The 24,993-nt window shown below is 40.3% G+C and overlaps 1 protein-coding gene and 1 long non-coding RNA gene across 6 annotated transcripts in view; one reads left to right on the top strand and one right to left on the bottom strand.

Moving 5' to 3' along the window:
- Positions 1–24,993, top strand: part of LOC309694157 (uncharacterized protein) — a 70,386-nt gene that overhangs the window by 685 nt on the left and 44,708 nt on the right. For all 3 annotated transcript variants that reach the window (XM_082513978.1, XM_082513977.1, XM_082513976.1), the window contains exons 2-6: positions 4,931–5,129; positions 11,617–11,815; positions 15,682–15,775; positions 20,760–21,036; positions 21,566–21,842. In XM_082513978.1, coding sequence (XP_082370104.1) covers positions 5,018–5,129; positions 11,617–11,815; positions 15,682–15,775; positions 20,760–21,036; positions 21,566–21,842 — 959 coding nt within the window. In that variant the 5' untranslated portion in view covers positions 4,931–5,017. The remainder of the gene's footprint in view (positions 1–4,930; positions 5,130–11,616; positions 11,816–15,681; positions 15,776–20,759; positions 21,037–21,565; positions 21,843–24,993) is intronic.
- LOC309694206 lies at positions 1,794–16,647 on the bottom strand. Of its 3 annotated transcripts, none has more exons than XR_014272816.1 (3): positions 16,450–16,647; positions 15,622–15,761; positions 1,794–3,240 (listed from the first exon to the last, which is right to left on the bottom strand). It is a non-coding gene; the product is annotated as an uncharacterized lncRNA (long non-coding RNA). The 3 variants fall into 3 exon arrangements; XR_014272817.1 differs by lacking the exon at positions 1,794–3,240 and adding an exon at positions 5,795–6,339; XR_014272818.1 differs by lacking the exon at positions 1,794–3,240 and adding an exon at positions 9,996–10,141.

Below are 24,993 nucleotides of genomic sequence, written 5' to 3'. Positions count from 1 at the left end.
TTTGCGCTCAGATGAGTCATAATAGCCATAACAGCCTGCTGAAGCAGTGAGCCGGGATTATGATTATTGCAGTGTGCTGTTAGCTGTATGGGGAGATTTTTATTTTCTGTTCCAGTAAGTGGGGGGCACAGGGGCAGTAAGACATTACTGTCCTCTCAACCTACTTTATTTTCAGACTTTTTGAAGCTGCGGTGTGTTTTAAATGTGTCTCTCTTCAAATTTACACCTATGGGCATTAGAGACTCTGCACAAACTAACATACCATTCACAAACAAACAATTGTGTAATTATTCGCTATCGAAATATCACACCTTTGGAATATTAACAGTCTCATAGCAATTATATCCGCCATTTTTTACTTCAAATTTTAAAACACAAAGCCACAAGCTCTTATTGGTCATATTGAATTATTATCTTTGTGTGTTTTTGTGTGATTTATGTCTTTGGCTGTGTGCCCTGCTGATGATGCAGCTGGAATGCAGGTTGTTTCCTGTAATGTCAGAGAGACAGACTGATGGTTAAACCTTCATTATGTCCTTCCTTCTAGACTACTCTTTTGTTTGCATTGAATTTTATTATAAGTTTTATTCTATTGAATTTTAATAATTATAAACACTTTTCTGTGGAAAGGTTCAGTCCCAAATTATTTAAACATGCTAAAATAGCATTAAATCACATTACAAAAGGGAATCTTGCCTTACAAGACTTTTTAATGATGTTTTATGTATTTCTTATTCTGTCTCCTCTGATGTCCTGGTGTGCTTTTCTCTCTCGTGGACCCTAAAATTTTAATCTCCTATCTTGAGCAGTCATCCGATTATTAAAATAGAATAGTCATTCATAACACAGTCATACAAAAATAACATTGCCCCCCCCCCTCATCATATTTTTAAGAGATGCATTCAGGGTTTGAGTCTGACCTGCAGCCTCTTCTCACTCTCTGAGAATTTCACGTAGATGAAAGAAGTTCGACGATTGTGGGTTAACATAAGATAACAACTGTATGCAGCCAACAATGTAGTTTTATGTGGTCTGCCTTTGTCAATTTTGATATTTTTTTCTCTTTTGTGTTATGACTTTGTTTGTGCTGCTTTGGAGGGGAACCGGGACCTGTGTCCAGGTGAAACTGAGAAGGTACCAGAGACTAGCTTCTAGGCTGTAGGGAGACTCCCAGTACCTGCAGCATGATAGTGTTGGCTTCCAATGTTTTCAACTGAAAATACATTGCATACTGCCACATAATCGCTATTGTCTCCTAAGATAAGTCATTAGAGTAAACTATGGCTTCCCAGATTGCTTTGACACAGTGCACCAAAAACCCTGCCCAGAAACAGCTAGGGGCACACAAAGGAGAGGCATTGAGCTGACCCAGCCTCTAAACTCCCAGATTCCAATGTCATCTGGCAATTACTGGATAAACTAACACACAATCCATAGAGGCCCCCAGCTTGCAGCCCACAGGAGACAATGGTTCTGGTGCCCTGTGTGACAAAGTGGATGAGCAGTCGTAAAACTTTCAACTTGTCCCAGAAGTATTGACTTTTTGCACATTAAGCACATTATTCTCTCCATATATTTATTTACTATGATTTGCTATTGTCAGAATAACATTGCTGCACTGACTATCCCAGGTTTCTTTGTGTAAACACTATGTTGCCAGCAAAATCAAACATTCAGCAAATTAAAGCAAATATTCAGTCACATGTTACTTTATGTTTTATTATGTTGTTAATTCATTAAGTTATGAATTAACTTAATTGTGCATACATACATTGTTTCTTTGTTTTCGGTCTTCATGTAGGTCCGGTGTGGGGAAGGCCCGCCCAGACAACATCACACCATTATTGTGAATGTAGCAGCTAATGGACTGTAGCTAGATAAAAGATGAATCAGTACTGCAAGCTGAGCAGATCTCAGGTGGAATATTGAGCCATGACAGAGCAGATTACATGGAGAAATGCATGGGTTGCTGTCCATACAGAGCAACAGGGGAACCATAGCTGAACTGAGCAAAGAGTCCAGAGTGTGGAGAAGTAATCGAGTAAATTAAAAAGTGAACTCTGGAGTAGGGCTGTTCGATATAACGATATATATCGGATGACGATATAAAAACGTCTATCGTTTCATTTTACGCTGTCGTTTGTTTCGTGGTGTCGCAAAATAAACTCTTTACGGCAATATTTTTTCATGGTTTTGATGTCACTGTAGTGACTATATTCATTTCTTAAACTTCTCTCTTTCTCTTATATTTAATATAACCACACTACGGACGGACAAGCGCCTGTTTTTATGCGTTGTGGTTCGCAACAACGACGGTAAAGAATAAAGTTACGTTGAAACCAAGCACACCATTGTTTTTCTTGTGAACCAATAAGTCTGATGTGTCACATGGCCCTCTTCCTATTGAAAAAACAAAAGTTGTATCCAAGATGGCCGACTTCTAAATGGCCACCATGGTCACCACCCATCTTGAGGAGTTTGCCCCTCACATATACTAATGTGCCACAAACAGGACTTTAATATCACCAACCATTCCCATGTTGTTACGGTGTATCCATATAAAGGCCCACCCTGTAGATCGTTATATCGAACAGCCCTACAGAACATGTTTATTGAACATCTTAACATTCATGTTTACAAAAAACTTTCTGCAAACATTTATCCACATTAATGTGGCCCTGTTACTGAGACAAACTAACTTGTTTACATTGTCCGAGAGGAGAGCTGACCGCTTCTGATTTACAGTGTTGCCTGCAACTGAGAACAGTCTCTCACACAGAACAGTGGTTGCAGGAGTGGCCAGATATTTGCAAGCCAGCAGTGCCAGCTTGTCACCAGCTCCTGAATGAGCTACAGAATCAAGTGCATGATTCTGTCAGGCAGAAACTCCTCATCTGATTCATCTGTAATAGACTCATTTTCTTGGGTGGCTTATCTTCACAAGTCTGAGGTGGGGATTGATCATGCAGCAGTCTTCCAAGTGTGGGCCACACCCTCTCTCTGTCACTCTTGGGGAGGCACTTCCATCGAGCATCCAAAGCTGTGGCAATCTTGAGACAATCATTGTTGATAAAGTTTTCTTGGTGGGAGGTTAGGTGTTCTTGGAATGCTGTTTTAAACCTAGTTACATATGCAGAGTCATCATTAGAGGTTTCCATCACATGATGCAAGTGGGAGAGGGCAGGCAGTACCACTGAGCAGGAAATATAGGATTCCCCACCCAGAATCTCAGTTACATACCTGTAGTGAAAACACACAGACAGAGGAAGAGATGGAAGAAGAACAAAATGGTTATTAAAACAAGAAATGGATTTTCTTTAATCAATTAATTAAAAAAAAAAAATTATTTCTTTCTTGTGGCATCAGCATCACAAGTTTGTGGCTCTGCTGGATCAATGGCTCCTTCTGCTCCCCCAGGGTTGTTTGTCGTGTTTCCAGCTCTGGGACGTTGGTTGGAATATGTTTGAATTGACCAACAATTTTCTGAAACCTGGACAAATCCACTGTCACCAACACTCACAGTGATGCAACAAGGCATATGCTCAAATGGCAAAGGTTTAGCTGCAGCTGTTGAGTTTCGTGGACAATCAATCCCTACAGTTGTGATTTTTCCTTCAATTTCCCACTCACATGCCATTGTTAAGAAATGTTCAGCACATGCCTCTGCGAAGTGACGCTCCTCTGTCTTCATTATTCTCAATGCAAGCGACTTTAATTCCTATGCGCAGAAATTAGTTGTGCAGTAATGTCAAGATAGTTACTGTTACTGTCCAGTAGTCACCTGACAGGGTGACATGTTTGGCTGCAGCTAAATTCTCTTGTTTTTTCCTTTCCAGTGTCTTAGAGCCCATTAATTTTTGACATTATTGTGCTTGTTGTTGGAGCCTTGTACAATGCATCTCGAAAGGCAACTTGCAAAACCTTTGTAAGGGCTGTGTCCTCGACGATATTAATAGTTTTGCAGTTTGGTGCAATCTACTTGCCAGTTGTGTCTGTCAATTTGTCTGAGGTAGACTTACTGAGGCCCCAATGCTCCGTGAGAGTGGTTTGCCACAAGCTGGGCGACACGTTAGCCAAAGTGCTAGCAGCATCCCCGAGTAGCATATGCTTTGTGTGATATTTTTACCCTGGAAGTGCTTCGGTAAAAAGAAAATAACTTCCTGCACAATGTGCATAGTACTTTATGTCGGTCAACTGTTCTGTCTTGTTGTTTTAATTAAAATTTTCTATCAAACGAGCCAATGTGCTGTTTATCATCTTCCATATTGAGTTGACTGGTTCTTCTGGCCGTTACTACCAGATCAACTGCCCATTTGCGCATGTGCCAAGATAAAAAAATGTAATCAGATTAGTCATGATGATGGATTAAGCTGCATTGACGTGTTAATTTTGACAGCCCTAATATATATGGATATATATGTCCCTTAACATGAGGCAGCACGGTGGCACGGTGGTTAGCACTGTTGCCACACAGCAAGAAGGTCCTGAGTTCAATTCCACCATCAGGCCGGGGTCTTTCTGTGTGGAGTTTGCATGTTCTCACCGTGTTTGCGTGGGTTCTCTCCGGGTACTCCGGCTTCCTCCCACCATCCAAAGACATGCAGCTTGTGGGGATAGGTTAATTGGATAATCCAAATTGCCACTAGGTGTGAATGTGCGAGTGAATGTGAGTGCGAATGGTTGTCTGTCCCTATGTGTCGCCCCAGACTGGCGACCTGTCCAGGGTGTACCCCGCCTTTCGCCCTATGACAGCTGGGATAGGCTCCAGCGCCCCCCGCGACCCTGAAAAGGATAAGCGGAAGCGAATGGATGGATGGATGTCCCTTAACATAAGATTTGATTAGTAGTGGAAGCACTTTTAATAATTTTTTTTTACCATTTTCTCCTCTCTCCCATAATCATAATCCTTTTGCTTTTTCTTTCAATCCAGGTAAGGAGTCCCTGGTTTGTTGACAGTCCCCAAGGTGCTGGTGTCCCACACTTGGTGAAAGAGCAGAACAGGCTGGTTTCAAGTAGCATGTCTGGTGGAGAGATGATACCCCTATCTGCTGCCTTTACAAGGGGCTCTAAGGCTAGAGCAAGTCTACCTGTAGGCCGCTCAAGTGGTCAGACAAGAGGTTGGCCGTTAGGTATGTAGACACATCTAAATAAATCTGTTCAATAACACTGTATGAAACAGTTTGCTTCTTAACTGATTTGGACAACACATATGAATATCCTGCAGAAGCTGTATGGAAAATATGGTCATGAAAATGCTGTCAGGATCCAATTTATGATAAAATACCATATTCCCAGATCACTTCCATCTCTCTTTAAAACATTTACTTTTAGAAGACATAATGATACAATAAACACACACACACACACACACACACATTAAAAAAAACAGCATAGAAAATAAATGGATGGGTTTTTTGCGCTAGTAAAGTTGTGGAGTTGTATTTTGTATTTTGTCTCACATCAATTATATCATCAGTTATATCGTTATCGCATAAATATTTTTGGCCATATCGCCCTGCTCTACTGTGGAGTACCTCAGGGTTTTCTACTGGGGCCCATTCTTTTCTCTTTATATTTGCTTCCCCGTGGGGTCCATTTATAAAAAGCATAATGTCCTTTCATTGCTTTGCAGATGACCTCCAGATATACAGTTAGGACCAAATATATTTGAACAGAGACAATTTTTTTCTGATTTTATACAATACAGTACAACTTTATTTATATAGCACATTTAAAAAACCAGCGGTACACCAAAGTGCTTTACAATCGAAACAGGAAAATAAAGACATGGTTAAATAAAAGACGATTAACAAAGTACCACAAATGTCAGCAGGTTGAGTGCACTAATTATACAGGAATAAAGTTACCAAGAGCAGATATTGCTAAAAGATAAAGTACATAGATAAAAAAATTGAGCCAAATATAAAATAGGGACACCAACTAGATGGAAAAGCTAGGTTAAATAAGTGAGTTTTTAAACTGGATTTAAAAGATAAAATGGAGTCTGACGCACGGATAGCAATGGGAAGGTCGTTCCACAGGTTAGGTGCAACCAGGGCAAAAGCACGGTCTCCCCTAGATTTAAGTCTAGATCTAGGCTGAGCCAGGAGTAATTGGGCTGAAGACCTGAGGGCTCGCCCAGGGACATGTGGACTATGGAGATCGACCAGATAGCTAGGGGCTAAATTATTTATAATTTTAAAGGTGAGCAACAATATTTTAAATTCAATATGATATTTTATGGATAACCAATACAAATCAGCAAGAACAGGGGTGATAGAGGTATGCTTTCTAGTACCAGTCAGGAGGCGAGCTGCAGCATTCTGGACAAGCTGAAGTCTGTGAAGGAGAGCAGAGTGAAGACCAATGTAGAGAGAATTACAATAATCCAATCTAGATGTCACAAAAGCATGAATGAGTTTTTTAAGATCTTTATGAGGGACATAGTGCTTAGCCTTAGCAATAAGGCGCAGTTGGTAAAAGCTAGATTTGATTACTGAGGACACTTGTTTGTTAAATTTGAAAGAGCTATCCAGCAGGACACCTAGGTCACTAACCGAGTCAGAGAGAGAAGTGACAAAGGAACCAAAGGTATCAGCTAATATGTCCCATGGGGTATGGTTGCCAAACACTACAATTGCCGTTTTCTTTTCATTCAGGATAAGGGAATTGCCCAAAAGCAATTCTCTGACTTCTCTCATGCACTTGAGAAAGCAGTGCAACGATGGAGCAAATGTTATATTTTTCAAAGATTAAGTCTAGAGGGGCATGTATAATGAGAATAACATTGGGCCAAGCACAGAGCCTTGAGGAACACCACAGCATAAGGATGCAGTGGTGTGCATGGCTCTGTACATTACCACAATAAACTTTAAATGAAACAACTCAGACGGAGTTGATGTGCAGACTTTAGCTTTTATTCTGTGGGTTGAAAAAGATGTCATAAAAATGTGAGGAACTAAAGTATTTTTAACACAGTCCCTTCATTTCAAGGGCTCAAATGTAATTGGACAATTAAATAACTGAAAATAAAATGTTCATTTCTAATACTTGGTTGAAAATCCTTTGCTGACAATGACAGCCTTAAGTCTTGAACTCATGGACATCACTAGATGTCCTCCTGAAACTGAGTCAGTTTCCTCCTGACTCTCCCAGGCCTCTACTGCAGCAGCTTTCAGTTGATAATTTGATGATGTCATAATGAAGGGATTGCCAACACCTGCCCATGAAATAGCCTTTAAGTAAATTTTCCAATTGGTCCCTCACTGTAACGCAGTTCACCTTTTGCGGCCTTGCAAAATTAGTTTCCTAAAATTTTGCATTCCTTTTTTCTTTTTTCTTTTTTCTTTCTTGTTTTCTTTTTTTTTTTTTTTTTTTACAGCGCATTGTGTTCTGCGTCCTGATTGGCTATAGACCATTGTCAATCAATGGTTGCTCTATTCCCATGTTTTGGACCTGAAAACAGGGTTTGATGTTTGGTTTCATTCTATAATACTGGACTTATTTTTCTACAAAGGTTTGAACTTTGAGGCTGTTTAAACTAGAGAGAAAATGTTCATGCTTGTCTGAGAAGTGTGTAGTGAGAGGTTTTAAACCCTTAAAACATCTATAATAATTGTTAAAAATAAAGCTGACTAGTTCGCAGATTTCACCTATCGCAGGTTACTTTTAGAATGTAACTCCCGCAATAAATGAGGGGCCACTGTACTTTGGTCCCTGTAAAAAGAGGGTGGAACATGTTAATGAGCTGAAACTCCTAAACTCTTCATCCAATTTGAGTGTAGACTTAAATGAAAGCTGAGAGTGTAAACATATCCATGCCCATTATATAACTATAATTGGAATTAGAGCTGGGCGATATGAGATTTTTTCATATCACGATATGTTTTTTTCATTTCAGGCGATAACGATATCTATCACGATATAAGCCAAATAACTATATTTGTAAGATTTAAATGTGCCGTTGCTCACAAGTAAAATGTGAAATAATCAGCAGCTTGTTTTTATTTAAATATTTATTTCCCATAATAAGTTCAACAGGGTAGATGTACTTAAGGAACATGAGACTTTTTCAGATAAATAAAGCCAAATATTGCAAACTACACAAAAGGCAGCCGCTAAAGCGTTTAAGTTTCAAAATAGAACAAACAAAACAGACTAAATTGTCAATTCCACTTAGAAACAAAATATTAAATTCTAAAAATAAATCTTAGTTTGTTTTACAGAAGAACAGACAAAACTGACTAACTTTTGTCAATATCAAATAAACTTAGAACTAAAAGGAAATTCTCAATCTCTCCTTGTTGTATAGCTGAGCTTTTCAAACAGTTTTAACAGTTACTTTAGTCTGACAAAAGCCGAATGAAGAATTAGCGCTTCCAGTCAGAGACTGAGGCTACGTCCACACGTACACGGGTATTTTTGAAAACTGAGATTTTCCATTTTCGTTTTAAAAAAATAATCCCGTCCACACATAAAGGCAGAAATGAAGGAAAACGCTGCTATGAACATGCCAAAGCAGCAGGTGGCGCTAGATTCCTAACCGTGCCGAAATGTTGGCCAATCAGAAGTCTAGAAGTGGAAAAAGTAAACAAAGCTGGGGCATAGAAGCAGAACCGAGTCGTAAGTGTGGACGGACAGTAACTGTGTGTATATGTAAGCATTTAAACACTGCAGAGAGTACAATTAACAGTAACAGTATTGTAGAAATTCATTTCACCGAAACAATAACGTGGCGCACAGTGTGACGCATGCACCAGTTTATTGTATTTCCAGACTTGCTTTCGGCACAATTTACAGTGCACGCTACTCTGTTTTTTGTCAGACTTGAAATAGCCGAAATACCTTCACACTACGGAACTTCTATGGCTCTTCCGTTCGACAATCTCTCCGGCATTGGAACCGTCATCTGTTTTCTCTTCGGTCACGCTCGGTTGATTTTTCTAGTCGGCACACTCATTTCCTCCATTACCCGCTGGCTGCTTCCCAAACAAACACACGTGCGGCTTGGCACTTGTGCTGTACGTAACAAGTCACGCGACGTGACGCTGCGGCTGTGATTGGTTCGGCTCTGCGCTACTTAATTTGGATTGGCTGACCTTTTTTTTTTTTTTTTTTTCTTTGAGGACAAGAGCGGCGAGGTCTATCGCGATAGCTTAATTTCTCTATCGAGTAAAAGTTATATCGCGATACATATCGTTATCGTTCTATCGCCCAGCTCTAATTGGAATATGTTTCAGTAAACAGAAAAAAAACAAAACTTGTGTCAATGTCCAAAAACATTTGAACACAGTTAGTGTCCAAATGTATTTGGACACTGTGTTCAAATACATTTGTATTTGCGTATACAAACCAACAGCCATATTTCTAACCAGGCACTAGTGAACTGTCCCAGAGATGTACAGTCGTGAGGAAATAAACTTTTGGGCAACCCAATCTGTTACATGGGTATGACAGCGCTATTGGTCCTTTAGTGTCTTACTGTCATCTGGTTGCAAGGCACCTTGGTGTGACTTTCAACAGTGCTTTAAAATTTGATAAACAGATCAGCTCAGCTGTTAAGACAAGTTTCTTTTAACTAAGGCTCCTCAGTAAGGTGAAGGCCTGCCTCGCTTTTATTACCTGTCATCTTAATTACTGTAACTCTTTATATGTTGGCTCTGATCAGTTCTTACTTCAGTGTTCAAAATGCAGATGTTTGCCTTTTGACAGGAAAGAAAAGGTGTGATCACATTACACCTATACTGGCATCCTAACACTGGCTTCAAGTCCGTTTCAGTATCCACTTTAAAATGTTATAACTTGTTTTTAAGAGTCTCAATTGTTTAGCGCCACGTCACTTAACAGAACTTTTGAAACTCTATGTAGGGTAATTTCCAATAAACAAAGTTTAAAAAAGGAGTCTTGTGTTCCTGGTTTCCAAAAGAAATGCTTCCAGTTGCATTATGATTTGAAGACTGTTTATGTATTACAAACTGAAGATGTAACAATGAACTCCTTCCTAAATAAGCATGGAAGTTCCAAAAAATAAGCAGTTATCCAGAACTACCTGTGCACACGGTCAGAAAACCGTGAGACTCCTAACCTCGCTGTCCATGCTCCGCCCCTTCCCTCTCACACAGGGTTTCATGCTGCTATTGCACTAGGGAGAAATGAATAAATCAGGAAGTGGAGAGGATTAGTAAGTGGGAAGTGAGGGCAGCTATGAAGAGGATGAAAAATGGAAAGGCAGATGTTTCAGATGATATACCTGTAGAAGTCAGGATATGTATTAATTCTTTAACCAGACTGTTTAACACAGTGTTGTAGAGTGGGGGAAAGAGTGTACTGCTTTTCAAGAACAAGTTTGATACTACAGTTCTGAACAAGGGTGAAGAACTTTACATCCGATTTTCTTCTTAACACAAATAAAGGCATTTGTGTCCCCCACTGGAATCAAACCAGCAACCTTTTGCTTGCTAATCAAGCGTGTCAAGCATTACACAGTTGGAGGCATTAGAGTTGTAGCTGCAGAAATCCCTTTAAAACAAGTTTCATTTTATCAAGTTACCAACTGAATTAACATTAATCCTGGCAGCTAATTTGACTGCTGAGGTTTCTCCTAGTAGCATTTCTGTTAGATAGACAGTGTTGCAGTGGTTAGCTCAGTCATCTCACAGCTAAAAGGCCTGTAGGTCCGTAACTAAGTATGTGTCACGGCTGGGGCAGCAGTCGTATGGTGTTACGAGAAAAGGACCCAAAATGCACGAACTGGCAGGGGTGCGAGTGAGTGTTTATTTACAGTGACGACGAAGTACAAAAAGAGGAAATAAGGAACAGGGAGCTACTAAAGCCTAGACTGGGAAAAACTAATAAACAACCCTGAAAACATAAGGACACAGGATGATACACGGAGATGACACGGAGGAAGCAGGGCAGAGAGACGCGGAGAAACACTGAATAACACAGACGAACCGACAAGGATCACAGGCAGGCACACACTGTAAAAACACACAAGGTAATTAGGGAATGACACACCAGAGGGGAACACAGCTGAACCTAATAGACACAACGAGACACAGACCTTCAAAGTAAAACAGGAAATTCACAAACTGTTCTACAACACTAACTCAGGGACACGAACAGAGCACAGGAGGGAGCACACTAAAACACTAAACACAAGAACCAAACCCTAAGAATTAATACAAAACATAAGATGATACCAAAATGAAACACAAAACGCTGGGTCATGTGGACCATGACAGTATGCATATGAGACAAATTGAGTGCATAGGATAGCTCGTGAATCACTGGGATTTAAATAATCTCTCAACATGAATCTATTCATACTTCACACTTCACCTGCAAGCTCTTGTGTTGGAGCTTGAAGGTTTAGTTTATAAGCTGTCTGCTTCATAAGCCATTGAGAAGCAAGCACCTGTACCCTATTTAATTTAAAGATTTTGTTGTGGATTAGCATTCTTATGTTGTATATGGCTAAATATATTAAAATAAACATCAAAAATATTTATTTTAGCTGCCACTCATCAGTTTGCGTATTAAGATTTGAAGATGTTTCTTTGTACGGTTCTGACACAGACTGATGGCCCCTCTTCCTGCCTGTTTGTGTTGTGTCAGGTGTGCTGTTCCTGCAGTATGGGGAGGAAACAAAGCAAGTCTGGGTGCCCACAGAAATCAGCAATCAGGATGCTCTTCGGGCTTTGTTTGTTACCGCTTTCCCTCAACAGCTCACCATGAAGATGCTGCAGTCTCCAAACATGGCCATCTACATCAAAGATACCACCCGCAATGTTTACTATGACCTGGAGGATATTAGGTGAGGGTGGTAAAGAGAATGATATACACAATTACATAGTTGTGCTCATAAGTTTACATACCCTGTCAGAATTTGTGACTTTTTTGGGCCATTTTTTGTTTTAGAGAATATGAATGCTAATGGAAAACTTTTTACTCGCTCGTGGTTAGGGGTTGGGTGAAACCATCTATATAAAAATTTATAATCACAACACAAACAATCAGGGGTGTTAAACTAATTTTACATCATGTACACATGCAGCCCACTTTGATCTTAAGCAGGCAGCACCAGTGACACTCCCCTTTCTGTCAGTGTAAAAAACATTACATATTTAACTGGGTTTTTTTTTTATATGATAAAGTGAGAAATGTGTCTGTTAGACTCTTTGGAGTTAGGTTGTTTAAAAAACAAATCAATTCTATAGTAGATAGTGAAAAACAGAAATCTTTCCTATTTTTACAAAGTTAGAGTGGTTTTGTTAGAGACATAGGTAAGCGTTTTGCAATTTGGAATAGTTTGTGAGAGCTGAAATTTCTTTTGTACTGAATTACACGTTTTTCTCCTCTTTGCAATCTTCTCTGAAGAGTGGCAACATGGGAGCTTCAAAACAACTCTCAAATGACCTGAAAACAAAGATTGTTCAACATCATGGTTCAGGGGAAGGATACAAAAAGCTATCTCAGAGATTTCAGCTGTCAGTTTCCACTGTGAGGAACATAGTGAGGATGTTGAAGACCACAGGCACAGTTCAAGTTAAGACCCGAAGTGGCAAGTCAAGAAAAATCTTAGATAAGCAGAGGCGAGGGATGGTGAGAATGGTCATAGTCAAGCCACCAACCAGCTCCAAAGACCTACAACATCATCTTGCTGCAGATAGTGTCACTGTGCATCGTTCAACTATTCAGTGCACTTTGCACAAGGAAATGCTGTATGGGAAAGTGATGCAGAAGATCAGTGACAGAATCAAGAATTAGAAAAAGTTGCATTTCCTGCAAAAATGCAGTGTGAATGCCGTGTAGTGGAATCTGCTGAAAAAAGCTGAAGAAGCAGAATTATCTGCTGAACAGATGTGTAGAAGCTGAACTGCTTGCCGAAGATGGCTATATTTGAAAGGGTACACTGCAGAGTGTCAAGAAAGCAGTGTGCATGCAAGCAGGGAAGATGTGCGGCAACCGCCACAGGTAGGATTCGAACCTTCATCACTGGGTCTCTCGGCAGCTGCTCATCCCACTGAGCCAAACCAGTTCCAGTCCCAAAACAAAGATATGATGAGAGAAAAAATGTGCACTGCGCAGAAGAAGCTGAATTGTCCTGAAAAAAGAGATGAAGAAACTGAAAATTGTGCTAAAAAGAGGCGAAGGAACTGAAAACAGCTGAAAAGGGGTGAAGAAGGTAGAATTTGTGTTGAAAAGAGTTAAAAAACTTGAACTGTTTAATGAAAAAAATGTTGCCATAAGCGGGATTCTAACCCTGGCCTCCCGCTCTGAAAACGGCTGCTTATCTCACTGAGCTAAAACATGGCTCAGCCCAGCAAGCTAAACTGGTGATCACACTGAAAATGTGGTCTCTTTCATCAAATGGGCCAAAAAGTGGCATAAAAAGCTTAATATCTCAAAAAGTAGAAAAGTTGTGAGCACCAAAGGACATAGCTGGCATTAGCAGAAATAGCAGAACAGTTTAAATATTTGAATGGTGGCAATCGGCTGAAAACTGAGGGAGTAGTTAAGCGGCAAAGAAACGGAGCAACTAGAATAAGGTAGAAGAATAAAGTTTAAAGAGAAACAGGAACACAATGCCTCACCACATTCACACAATCAGTGAAGTTGAAGTTGCGCCAGGCCCGGATTTTTCAACAAGATAATGAACCTCAACACTGCTCAAACTCTACTAAGGCATTCATGCAGAGGAACAAGTACAACATTCTGAAATGGCCATCTCAGTCCCAACACCTGAATATTATTGAAAATTTATGGTGTGACTTAAAGCGGCTGTCCATGCTTGGAAACCATCAAACCTGACTGAACTGGAGATGTTTTGTAAAGAAGAATGGTCCAAAATACCTTCAACCAGAATCCAGACTCTCATTGGAAGCCATAGGAAGCATTTAGAGGCTGTTATTTCTGTAAAAGGAGGATCTGGGTACACGGTCGGCCCCCTGATCCGACTCATCCTTGCTGCTGGTCTATGGGCCGGGACACAGATGGTCATGGCCAGTCCCCACTTACCGTCCGCAGAGGGATGGAATAGGCTAGGCCAGACGGCTCCCCGGGCTAGGTTGGGCGATGGGAGTATGTGGCGGGGTGTGGCTTGCAGGGAGGCTGAGACACACTGGAGCTCCATCAGCCAATTACGTCTCCCCTATTAAAGAATGTACTAGGACATGCGTTGTTGTTTTGTGTGTGGCTAGCAGCTGAAAAGCTGCGGCCGAGTGTTAGAGAAAAGAGCAACCAAATAATGAAGTGTCGAAACTGCAACTATGTGGTCCATCATTCATGTCACACAGTCCATTTTTCTTTAAGTGCTTCCTATTATGTATCTTGAAATCCACTTTTTTTCCCCGGAGAGTCCCGTATGTCAACTGAAGTTATTTGTGGGGGTTTTTCTTGCATCCCGAACAAGTTTTGTGGCAGTTTTGGCTGAAATGTTTGTTTCCATTACAAAAGAATTTTTCCACTTCTTTGTTTGAACACTGCTGGATATCATTTTTCCTGTTTCATAAAGTTCAACTATCGTCTCCCACAGATCCTTTGATCATTCTTTTGCTTTCCCTGTAGCTCAGAATCCAACATCAGTGCAGCACTGGGGGTTTGTCAGGAGCCCAGAAACTCACTGACGTTTTATACACACAAACTAATTACAAGGAAACAGATCACGGACTGGTCACCGTTATTATTAAAACTTTCATGGTATATAAACATTGATCATGGTCATTTTGGTAGTTTCTGTTGTCATTATGATTTAAAAAGGGTATGTTTGATAATAAATGGTTTCTCCCAACCACTAATCATGATTGAAATAAAAGTTTTGTATTATCAATCATATTCTCTGGAAAATGGCCCAAAAATTACAAATTCTGCCACGGTATGTAAACTTACCAGCACAACTGTTTATAAACAAATCACAATCCCCTCTGTCCTTTTTACTCATTAACAAATTCAGATTATCTGTCACTGTGTTTTGTTATATGAAAAGATTTTGGTGTCAATTGTAAATTGAGGAAACATCTTTTTCACTTTTGCCATCTTTAATTGATACATAGTTTTCCTTAATCTTGTTTTTAGCACTAAACCTTACATACTCAGTCTGGCAGCTACACTTTTTGCTTCTTGTCAAATTCAAAAGGATTAAGAACCCTGAGGTTAAAAGGCTTCATCATTCAAAAAAAGCATACACTTCATGTCGTGCTCTAAATGGTTTGTATCCTCCATCCCCTGCTGTACCTAGAGATAATGGCACTCTCAATATCATCTCCTTTCAGTTACAGAGCCTCCCACCTTCTACAAAACGACTTCTCAGCGTTTTAGGTTTAGGCAGCAAAAGGAAATCAATTTGCCTCATATATCAACAGTAACTGGATTGAAATAGACAGCAAAATGTTAACAATTGCATGCTGAACATCACAACGATAAACTAAATAAAACTGTTCTCACAAACAAAATTTAGACCACCCCTTTATTTTAAAATATACGCTGCACAGCCATGAGACCTGTTTTGACCAAACAACATGTCTGATCCATTTAATTACTACTCAGCGATTTCAGCATACCACAACTTAAGCTAAATATTTAATAATGCGTTTCACATGTGTCAAAACTGATTCAGTATACCTTTTGTAGAAGTTGTTGCACACATTGATTTGTCACATCATGCAAATCTGTTGCTTCTAGAAACATCACCCCCAACTCCTTCTTGAAGGCGTATCATAAAGACCCTGAACATGTGTTCAAACATCATGCCAAGTCTGCCACTGTAGGAGGAAAGGTGAGTCAGTCAGCTTTTTTTGTTTTGTTTGTTTTTTTCAATTTAATGCATTGTGGTTTATTTTCTCCACAGAAAATGGTACATGCAAAAAGTTGTTAATATTTACAGTATATACAAGATCTTTAATCAAAGGGATAGTTAAACACACTACAAACAACATTTTCCCATTACATTTCAGCAGTACTAGAATTTTGAGCAAAGCTATTAACATCCATCTCTTTGATTTCAGGACACAGCACTGAAAGTGAATATAAAATGCAAAAATATTAACAGTAGTTATATGAGAGCCTGGACACTGAACCAGTGTCTGGTGTGGATCAGGCCAACTAAACATAAAGATCAGAAACTTCTAGTTAGGTTGTTAATCTGTCCATCAGAATAAAGGATTAGCAAAATGTATCCAAGTACGGGGCCCATTTACAGAGCTCTAACTGTTTAAAACCTGTGAACTTTGTTACACCCCAGCCCAGGGGAAACCGGTGCACAACACAAGGAAAATAAAAAGAAAAGAGAGAATGTCCTCACACTCCTGCTCTCAAGGAAAACAAACCAAAAACTGCCACAGAGTTACATAACCAGTCAGTTTATTAAATTCCAAAAGGTAGCGGGCGTCAGGGTGAGCATGGCCAAAACAACAAACAAAACTCTCTATAAATGAAGTGAAACTGACTCACCTACACGGAGAAAACCCAAAAGAAAATGCAGGTCTCTTATCTGCCTCCCTAACCAAAAACAGGAGAAAATAGCTTCTCAGCCCTACAGCTACCGAGTAAAAATACTTACAACTATTTACAACAAAACTATTCACAACACAGCAAAAGCTTCTCATTCCAGAGAACAGAGTCTCACACACAGCCACAGCTCATTGGGAGCAGGAAGCAGCCAGGGGCAGAAGGGTCCTCATTTACAGCCGGCCTCTCCCAGTGCTCCACCAATGGTCAGCCTCCACCTGGAACTCACAAAACATCAATAACATAGAACACAAACTACGCCACCCTCTGGTGTGACAGACAACAACCACACAGTACAAAACATGACTCCATGACACTGACTCATAACAACTTATTTGTATTTATTTTTGCATTTATTCCAAGCTATCTCGTGGTAACTTAAACTTACAATGGCCTTTCTTACCCAGATATGAGCATATATTTCAAACAACTTACAGTGACAACTTGGTCCTACTAGAATGTGAGGAAAAAGTGATAATGAGAAAGTGATACTTGTCATTTGGTTGTTTTAACTCAACATTATTTTGGTGAAGCCTGAGGAGAAACCCGATGGGAGTTTCTTTTGCAGGTTAAATAATGATTTCCTTTGTGCTTTTCTTAATGTTTGTCTTTGTAGCTGTAGATGCTGGGTTAGATATAAACAGTAAGATTTTGCTGAGAAAGAAAAATAATGCTAGGTAGAAAACACGTGCATGTGTGAATGAGGCATGTTGAATAAAGGACTTTGAGTGCTCAACTAGAGTGGAAAATGAAACAGTACAATTCAGAATGTATTTGAAACAAACAAAACTATTTAATGTAATTTTCCAACTGATTGGATAATTGAATCTTGTACACTGATAAAACTCACAGATGAACTTGGTCATGAGTTCTGCTACTAGTGCTTTTCTACTCTTCTGGAGCACTTTATACCACATGGCTCATCACACAAGCACTTTTTCTATAAACATTTACACATGTTCATACTCCCACGGATGCATCAGTGAACAACTTGGGGTTAGTATCTTGGCCAAGCCAAGGATTGAATCCCCAAGTGGACGAGTACTCATATGATGCTTTTCTACTCTAACTGAGCATTTCCTACTACAAGACGTATTCATCCAGGCACACACACATTCATACAAACACTTTTTTCCATTCCAAGATTTGTTTGTCTTACATTCACAAATGCTCAGGCTTGGTAACATGCCACTAACCTCCTGACTGGTAAACATCAACCTCTACCACACTGAGACGCCTGTTGACTCTGAAGGGTTCTTCTCTTTGTTTTCCTTTCCTGGGCCACTACTTTTGAGAGCTAATTTCATCATATAGTTTGAGACTGGATATTGAACCACATTTGCTTAATAGAATGGGGATTCTGCTACCCTGCCCTCTACATATATGTTACTAACCAGCTCATAATTTGAGAAAATTCAGTAACTTAACATTGATAGAAGAGAACTATTGCAACAGTATTTGTTTCTGTCTGTACTTGCATTACTCATGAGAGAGAAATGTGTTTGAGGTCCCTATGTTGTAGGGTGAGCTAACGTTAGGTTTGGGTTTGTGTTGGAGAAAGTGTAGAGGGAAATAATGGAAGTCAAGTAAGTAGTACTGGATGTCTGAATGGTGAAGTGAAAGACAGTCAGGGCAGAGTCATAGCTGGAAGAATATTTTGTTGTTGCTGGGAATTTGTGTCAACTCAGTTTGTACTCGAACAATCATCTGTTTGACAGGTTGCTCTCCTTGTGTAACTGGTCTGGACAAAAGGAAAGCAACCTGTTGGATTTTTAAACTTCTGGCAGTTCATCTCTTTCGGCATGCCAGCTCTTTGTAGGTTTACTCAGTCACATAGACTAATATGCATCTCTTATTTGCACAACAATAGGAATATTAACTGTAGTCATGCAGAGCTAAGTCAAAATATGCACACATTATTTATTGTTTCACTTGGTAGTGTGGAGAATTGAGACAATAATGGAGAATGGAGAAAACAAACCAGTCTTTACCATGAGAAGATTCATATTTGAGTATTTGTAAAGAAATTTAATATGTAGGATTAAAGAAAAATGGAGGTGGAGGAATCTGTACTCATTTGTCCCATTGCACAATTATTTGGCTTATAATTGGGTTTCAGAAATGACTTGTTCACTGACATATTCTCCATTCAGTAATTGACAATAGCAATGAAATTGACAGGATGACTAACACCATAATGTTTTTATATCTAGGAAAACCTTCATCTGATATGTAGCTGCTGGCAGAAACCAAACTTGTGACTAGAGCTTGCAGTGGAACGACATTAGTTGTAATGCTGATCATGTTGGCATTGTGACCCATGCATATTCAGCTAAATTTGCTAAAGACTTCCATGATAGACACACACAGATTCATCAGATAGGCTCATATCTGCTATGGCTTTGCAACTTGTACTTATGTTTCTGAGTGCCATTTATATTATATTTACACTTCTGACCTCTCTTGAGGACAAAGAGGCACAATTATACTTTCAACATTTTCAGTAAATGTTTGTATGTGACATTTTGGGGTGGTGGTTTGGTATTTGGTACATTTTTGTATCGTTTGTATTATTATTATTTTTAATTAGCTGAGATTACTTATTCTTTCTTATACATTATTTCTTTTTCTTAAGACCCAGAGTCAGGAATGTTTTTGTTTGTCTGAGTGAGTGATATATATTTTATGTAAGGGTGTATCCAGAATTCACAAAAACATAAAAATTCCATTTATCAAATGGAAGTACTTTTAAAATTCAGCTATACACTTCTTGGGGTTTGGTGAAATGATGAAATTTCCGCTTGATTTTCATTGGAAGGTTGACTGAGTTTCATTAATACATTACATGTGCTTTATGATCAAAGCCTGAAAGATGAAACTGACTTGTTGGGATCAGCTAAACACTTTTGAATTAAATGCATATTCAGACCTGTTAAACAACAACTGGCCAAAAAGGACTCCACAGCAGAAAAGGAAGGAATCCCCAACTCACTCAGAACGGGGCTGTTCATAAAAGGTGATTGAACAAAAACATGAAATTAAACTAAATGAGCAGAAAGAAGTATCATGTCGCAATTGTGAGGGTTACCCAGCAGTACTAGTGTGCACCAGTGTGAACAACAGTGCTTGGCATCCAGCACCTGAAACCAGTAAACTCTGCTGGGACTATGTCTCTGCCCTGAGATTGGAGAGCACTGAATGGAACATAAAGGTGCAAAAGGTCAGAGAGATATGAAGGCGCCAGACCATTTAAAGTCTTGTAGGTGAGCAACAGGATCTTAAAATCTGCTCGAACCCTACAAGGCAACTAGTGAAGAGATTTCAGTACTAGAGTAATATGTTCATATTTCCCTATTTTGGTTAAAATGCAGGCAGCCACATTTTGTACAGTCTGTAAACCTCTAAAACTTTTCTTCGTCAACCCAGAGAGGAGACCATTACAATAATCAATACGCGAAGACAAGTGAAAGTTTTGTGGTCCAATGACCATCAAAGCTGAAAATTATCAGATAACCAGCCCCTAATTGCAGATAGACAAGCTTCCAGTTTGGACAAGTCAGCACAGTTTCCAATGATTAAAGGATCATATAGTTGCAGGCATCAGCATAACAGTGAAAGGTTACATGAAAATAACATAGAAGAAGACCAAGAAGCAGCAGATAGAGAGGAAACAGTAATAGGCCAGGTACAGACCCTTGAGGGGACCCCATGCCTCACAGCACAGGTCTCAGAGAGATCATTTTTAAAACTAACATTCTGAGATTTCCCAGACAGGTAGGATCTCAGCCAGGATACATGCCGATAAAAATGCTGATAAAACGTTCAATCTTATCCAGTAAAATACAGTGATCCACAGTGTCAAACCAGCGCTTAGATCTAGCAGTAATAAAACTGAAGTGCGATCATTGTCTCATTTACCACTTTGATTAAAGCTGGTTGTGTGGAGCGGTTTGGTCTGAAAGCAGACTGAAATGGCTCAAACTGATTGTTGACAGATGGTCGGTGAGCTGCATAGAAACAACTTTTTCAAAGATCTTGGACAACAAAGATAGATGTGACATGCGTCTATAGTTTGCAACTGAGTCAACTGAGTCCAGGCTTTTTCACGATTGTACCACCACTGCTGATTTAAAACAGGCTGATGTGACTCCAGCCGTCAATGAAGTGTTATGGAAAGTGCTCTATCCCCCCGTCTGTGGTTCTAAGTTGTGGTGATGGTGCAGTTTCAGAGCACTTTTTTTCACTTTCTTCAGATCCCCAGAGAAGTGTTGTATGGCAGTCACAGTCCAGTCCACACCTTGTCATCATCCAGTCGTGGCACCCTCCAAAGCCTGCAAGGTTCCATGTCTCCACCCATGGCCCGGTCTATGCCCTCCTCCCCTTCCAGGGTGGCATATGGTGGAGGGGGCAGTGGGGGAGTGCGGGACCCCAGCACTACATTAGCACAGACACTTCGCCTTTCGGGAGCAGGACGATCCAGTACCATATGCACCAGCAGTGCCATCCTGGAGAGGAGAGATGTCAAGCCTGGTGAGATTCCTCCAGCAGGAATGTGCTTTTTAGCTGATTCCTACTGAACAATGAGTCACTACTGCAAGTGTTTTTTTCCCCCTTTGCTGTGACATAAGGGAAGAAGTTATGGGCTGTGATTAGTTGTAATGATGTATGCCATCTCCCATTATCTGTGTGTATAGCAGCGGCAGACATTGACATACATACATGCCGTATGTCAATGTCTGCCGCTGCTATACACACAGATAACCAGAAACCTCGTTACTGCTGTGTAAACTAGCTTTAGTTTCACATTTAAGCAGAATGTCTGAATGTCTGGGGTTTGTGTGTGTGTGTGTGTGTGTGTGTGTGTGTGTGTGTATTTGAGCTTTTTGCATTTTTTTTGTTTTTTGTTCCACATGGCAACCCGGTGCACAATGCTGAACTGATTTTACTTGCACTACACTCTTGGAAACATAACCACTGGCTGTGTTTTTACTCTTTATGTGTGTTTGCTCCACATTCTAAGGTGACAGTGTGTTTATGTGTAAATGCATGTATGTGTCAGATGAGAACGTTGACAGCAGTAAGGTCATGGCCTTGGTGGTGCGTGGTGAAGGAGGACCACATCCAGACTCCTACTGCGCTTCTCTGCAGGATGGAATAGCTCGCCGCAGCATCTCCTCCCAGTGCAGTGCCCCTCCATCTCTCGCAACAGATGTGGTGAATGTTGGAGTCCTAGGACTCCCAGTAGGGCTGCAGCAGTACCGAGCCTCCATTAAACCCCTGATGGGCTATGGAGAGAGCCAATATAATCTAGAGGACGGGACCCATTCCCTCCACAGGTATACTTGCCTATTTACACACATATGCAATAGGAAATGTCTGAAGTTTAATGCTTCATTTCTGCACCATTTGGGTGTATGCAGCAGCCAGGAGGCAACAGTCTGTACCAGTTTAGGTACATGTGTTAGATGTAGTTCTTATAATGGGTTAAAAATGATCATTTTTAGTTGGGCAGCATCAATGACTGTAGAAAACATGGACGACGCGACAGCTCCACAAAAATGAAGCCAAAACGTCTCTATCGCCCCCTGGTGTCTGGCTGCAGTATAGGTCATAAACCTCCTCCATGTTAGCGGATGGGACTGGGGTCAGACTAAAATAAATTAATTCTCCTAGGATAAATTTTTTCCAAAGATTCTTTCTTTTGTTTTCAATAGTTCTCATCACGCTGATTGATGTCCAAGAGGTCTCCTTTCCCATAAGTTTGATTCTAATTCCTAATTCCTACCACAGTGATGTTAAATTGGGGTGAAACGTCATCATAACAGCTTTGACTGGCAGCTGCAGTCACGGAGAAACTTGCGTATCTCTGTTAGGGAATAGCAGATAGAGCGTAGGCTCTGAGAGGAGGGCCAGCGTTTACGCTACGAAAACACGACCGAGTGTTTTAACCTGACAGCCTGAGGTGTTCTTCAGTAAACTGGACTACCCGACAGTTTTCTACAGTCATTGGGCAGCATATAAAAGAAACATCTAAACACACAAAAAACAAACTTTTTTGTCAGTGTAATCTTTAGTTCGACATTTTTCGGTAATTCAAATGTAGGTAAATGAGCTGATTGTATTATAGTGATTTCTATCTAACATTCACACTCTTGATAGCTGCATGCGAAAGCAACTTGGGGTTAGTTGTCATGGTCCTGGGTCAAGCGACCCAGTGTTTGAGTTTATGTATCTTTTGTATTTATTTTGTGCCTTAGCTTAGTGCACCTAGTTAATTTCTAGATTACTGTGTAGTCCTGTTTCTTAGTTATGTCATCTCCCCTGTACTAAGTTTCCCTGGTTCATGTGTCATGTCTGTGTGGTTATGTTTGGTTCCTTGTCTAGTCTGTCATGCTTGTTAGGCCTGTTAAGTTGTGTTGTCGTGTCTAAGTCTGCATGTTTCCTGTTTTATTTTGAAAAGGGTCTTGTGTTCTGTGCTCATGCGGTTAGTTTTACTCTTGCCTGTGCATCATTATGTTTATCCTAGTCAGCTGTTTCCTCATGTGTCTCCACTTCCCCTGATCACCTCATGTGTGTATTTAAGTCCTCTGTTCTCTGAATGTCATTGTCGGGTCGTCTGTTATCCCCACCATAGTCATAGAACTTCGTAGTATTTGTTTCTTAGTGTTTTTTAGTTTGCTTAGGGTTCCTTGGTTAACCCCTGTAATCATCCAAATAAAGGATCGCTTTCTGTTTAAACTTGCAATACCTCGTCCACATCTGCTTTTGGGTCCTGTTTCAAAAAACACACCGGCGCACCCCGCCGTGACATTAGTATCTTGCAGGGATATTTGACATGTAGACTGGAGCAGCCAGGAATCAAACCACCAACCTTCCCATTAGCAGATGACCTGCACTACCACCTGAGCTACAGCCACACCGTTTCTTTGGTTAGCTAAACCAAAGAAATAGAAAAGTCACTTTGGGTATGTGGCCTGACAGTTACAGCATGTCATTTTGCAATCCAATAGTAGAACGTTTAAAGTGCCTTGAGGCAATTGTTGTGATTTGGCACAAAACTGAATTGAATTCAAGTAGGAGCTGACTGGGCAAGGCCTATGTGAGTGTGATGTTAAGTGTTGGGGAGTAACGGAATACATGTACCACCGTTACGTATGTAAAAGACAAAATATGAGTAACTGTATTCCGTTACAGTTACCATTTAAAAAGGTGGTATTCAGAATAGTTACTTTGTTGAAATAAATGGATTACACGGCGGTATTTTCCTGTTTCATAAGGCTATGCCCTCTCTATTTCTGGTAATTCCACACTGATGGAAACCTAAACAAAACGCACATTAAGAGGCTCTAACGCGTGTGACTTAACCTCGCGGCACATGTCACCCCTTATTGTGGCCCGCATAATGACGTGAAGAAATATTTTTAAATAGTATTATTCAACAAATTATTTAATATGAAGACGATAGGCAGTGTGATAAAGGCATAGCATGTATGAAGCATGTAAATATAATAATAACCACTGCAGCCAAAAAGAGAGCCTGACGAGCCCAGCTGTAAGTAAGCTGTTAAGACTCGACTGTACACTGTGTTCGTGTTTCCTCTGAAACAATAAGTCCCGTTGGAGCAGCCTTTCAACGCCTCTCTCTGTCTCTGCTAGCAAAGTCGACCCAGACAACAAAGTAAAGCTAGTTTTCAGCTACGAGCCCGACATGAACCTGACGTATTAGCCAGAGGTCCCTTTACTACGGTTCGGAGCCGCAGACCTGTTTTATATACGCGCTGAATAGTTTCTATACAAGATCACTGCAAAAAGTGCAGCCTTACCTAATGTGCACCTACTGTTACTCATTTATGTTAAGATTTAAACATCTAGTTGGTGTTGGTGTGGAGAGTAGCCTTCAGTAATAGTAATAAATCACACAGCAATAGGACATTCATGTAGTTGTAAAAAGCATGATAATGTATTAAGTAGAGATGGACCGATCCGATATTACGTATCGGTATCGGTCCGATACTGACCTAAATTACTGGATCGGATATCGGAGAAAAATAAAAAATTTAATCCGATCCATTAAATATCACGAAAGCACCTCACAAAACTTGCAACACGCCGTAACTCGCCTCAGAACGTCGGAGCAGTATGCATCACGTGATAGAGCGGCTGTGGCATGCGGGACCTGTCGGTGGTCTGGATAGCATTTGGAGCTTCGCTAGCAACCCGGCATTTCATCTCCGACAAAGTTATCCCGAGAGAAGTAAAGCAAGTGTGTAAGTCCATCTCTGAATGTTTGTAAAGCATTCCCACGTTAAGCTTAACGAGCGACTGCCTCTCGCTCTCCGGCTGCTACTTCAATCATGAAACTGCTTAACGATCAGCTGATCGGCTTTTCTGTCGCGAGTCCGTGTCTCTAGTTTGCTTTTGGCCCACTTTGCACCAGAAAGAGGAAACCAGCGGCTGAACAACAGCAGCACGTTTAAGCTTGATCAG

The sequence above is a fragment of the Aulonocara stuartgranti genome (genome assembly GCF_965226115.1).
Source record: "Aulonocara stuartgranti genome assembly, chromosome: 18".
Classification (NCBI taxonomy): Eukaryota; Metazoa; Chordata; class Actinopteri; order Cichliformes; family Cichlidae; genus Aulonocara; species Aulonocara stuartgranti.
This window is presented reverse-complemented; position numbering and strand designations above follow the sequence as displayed.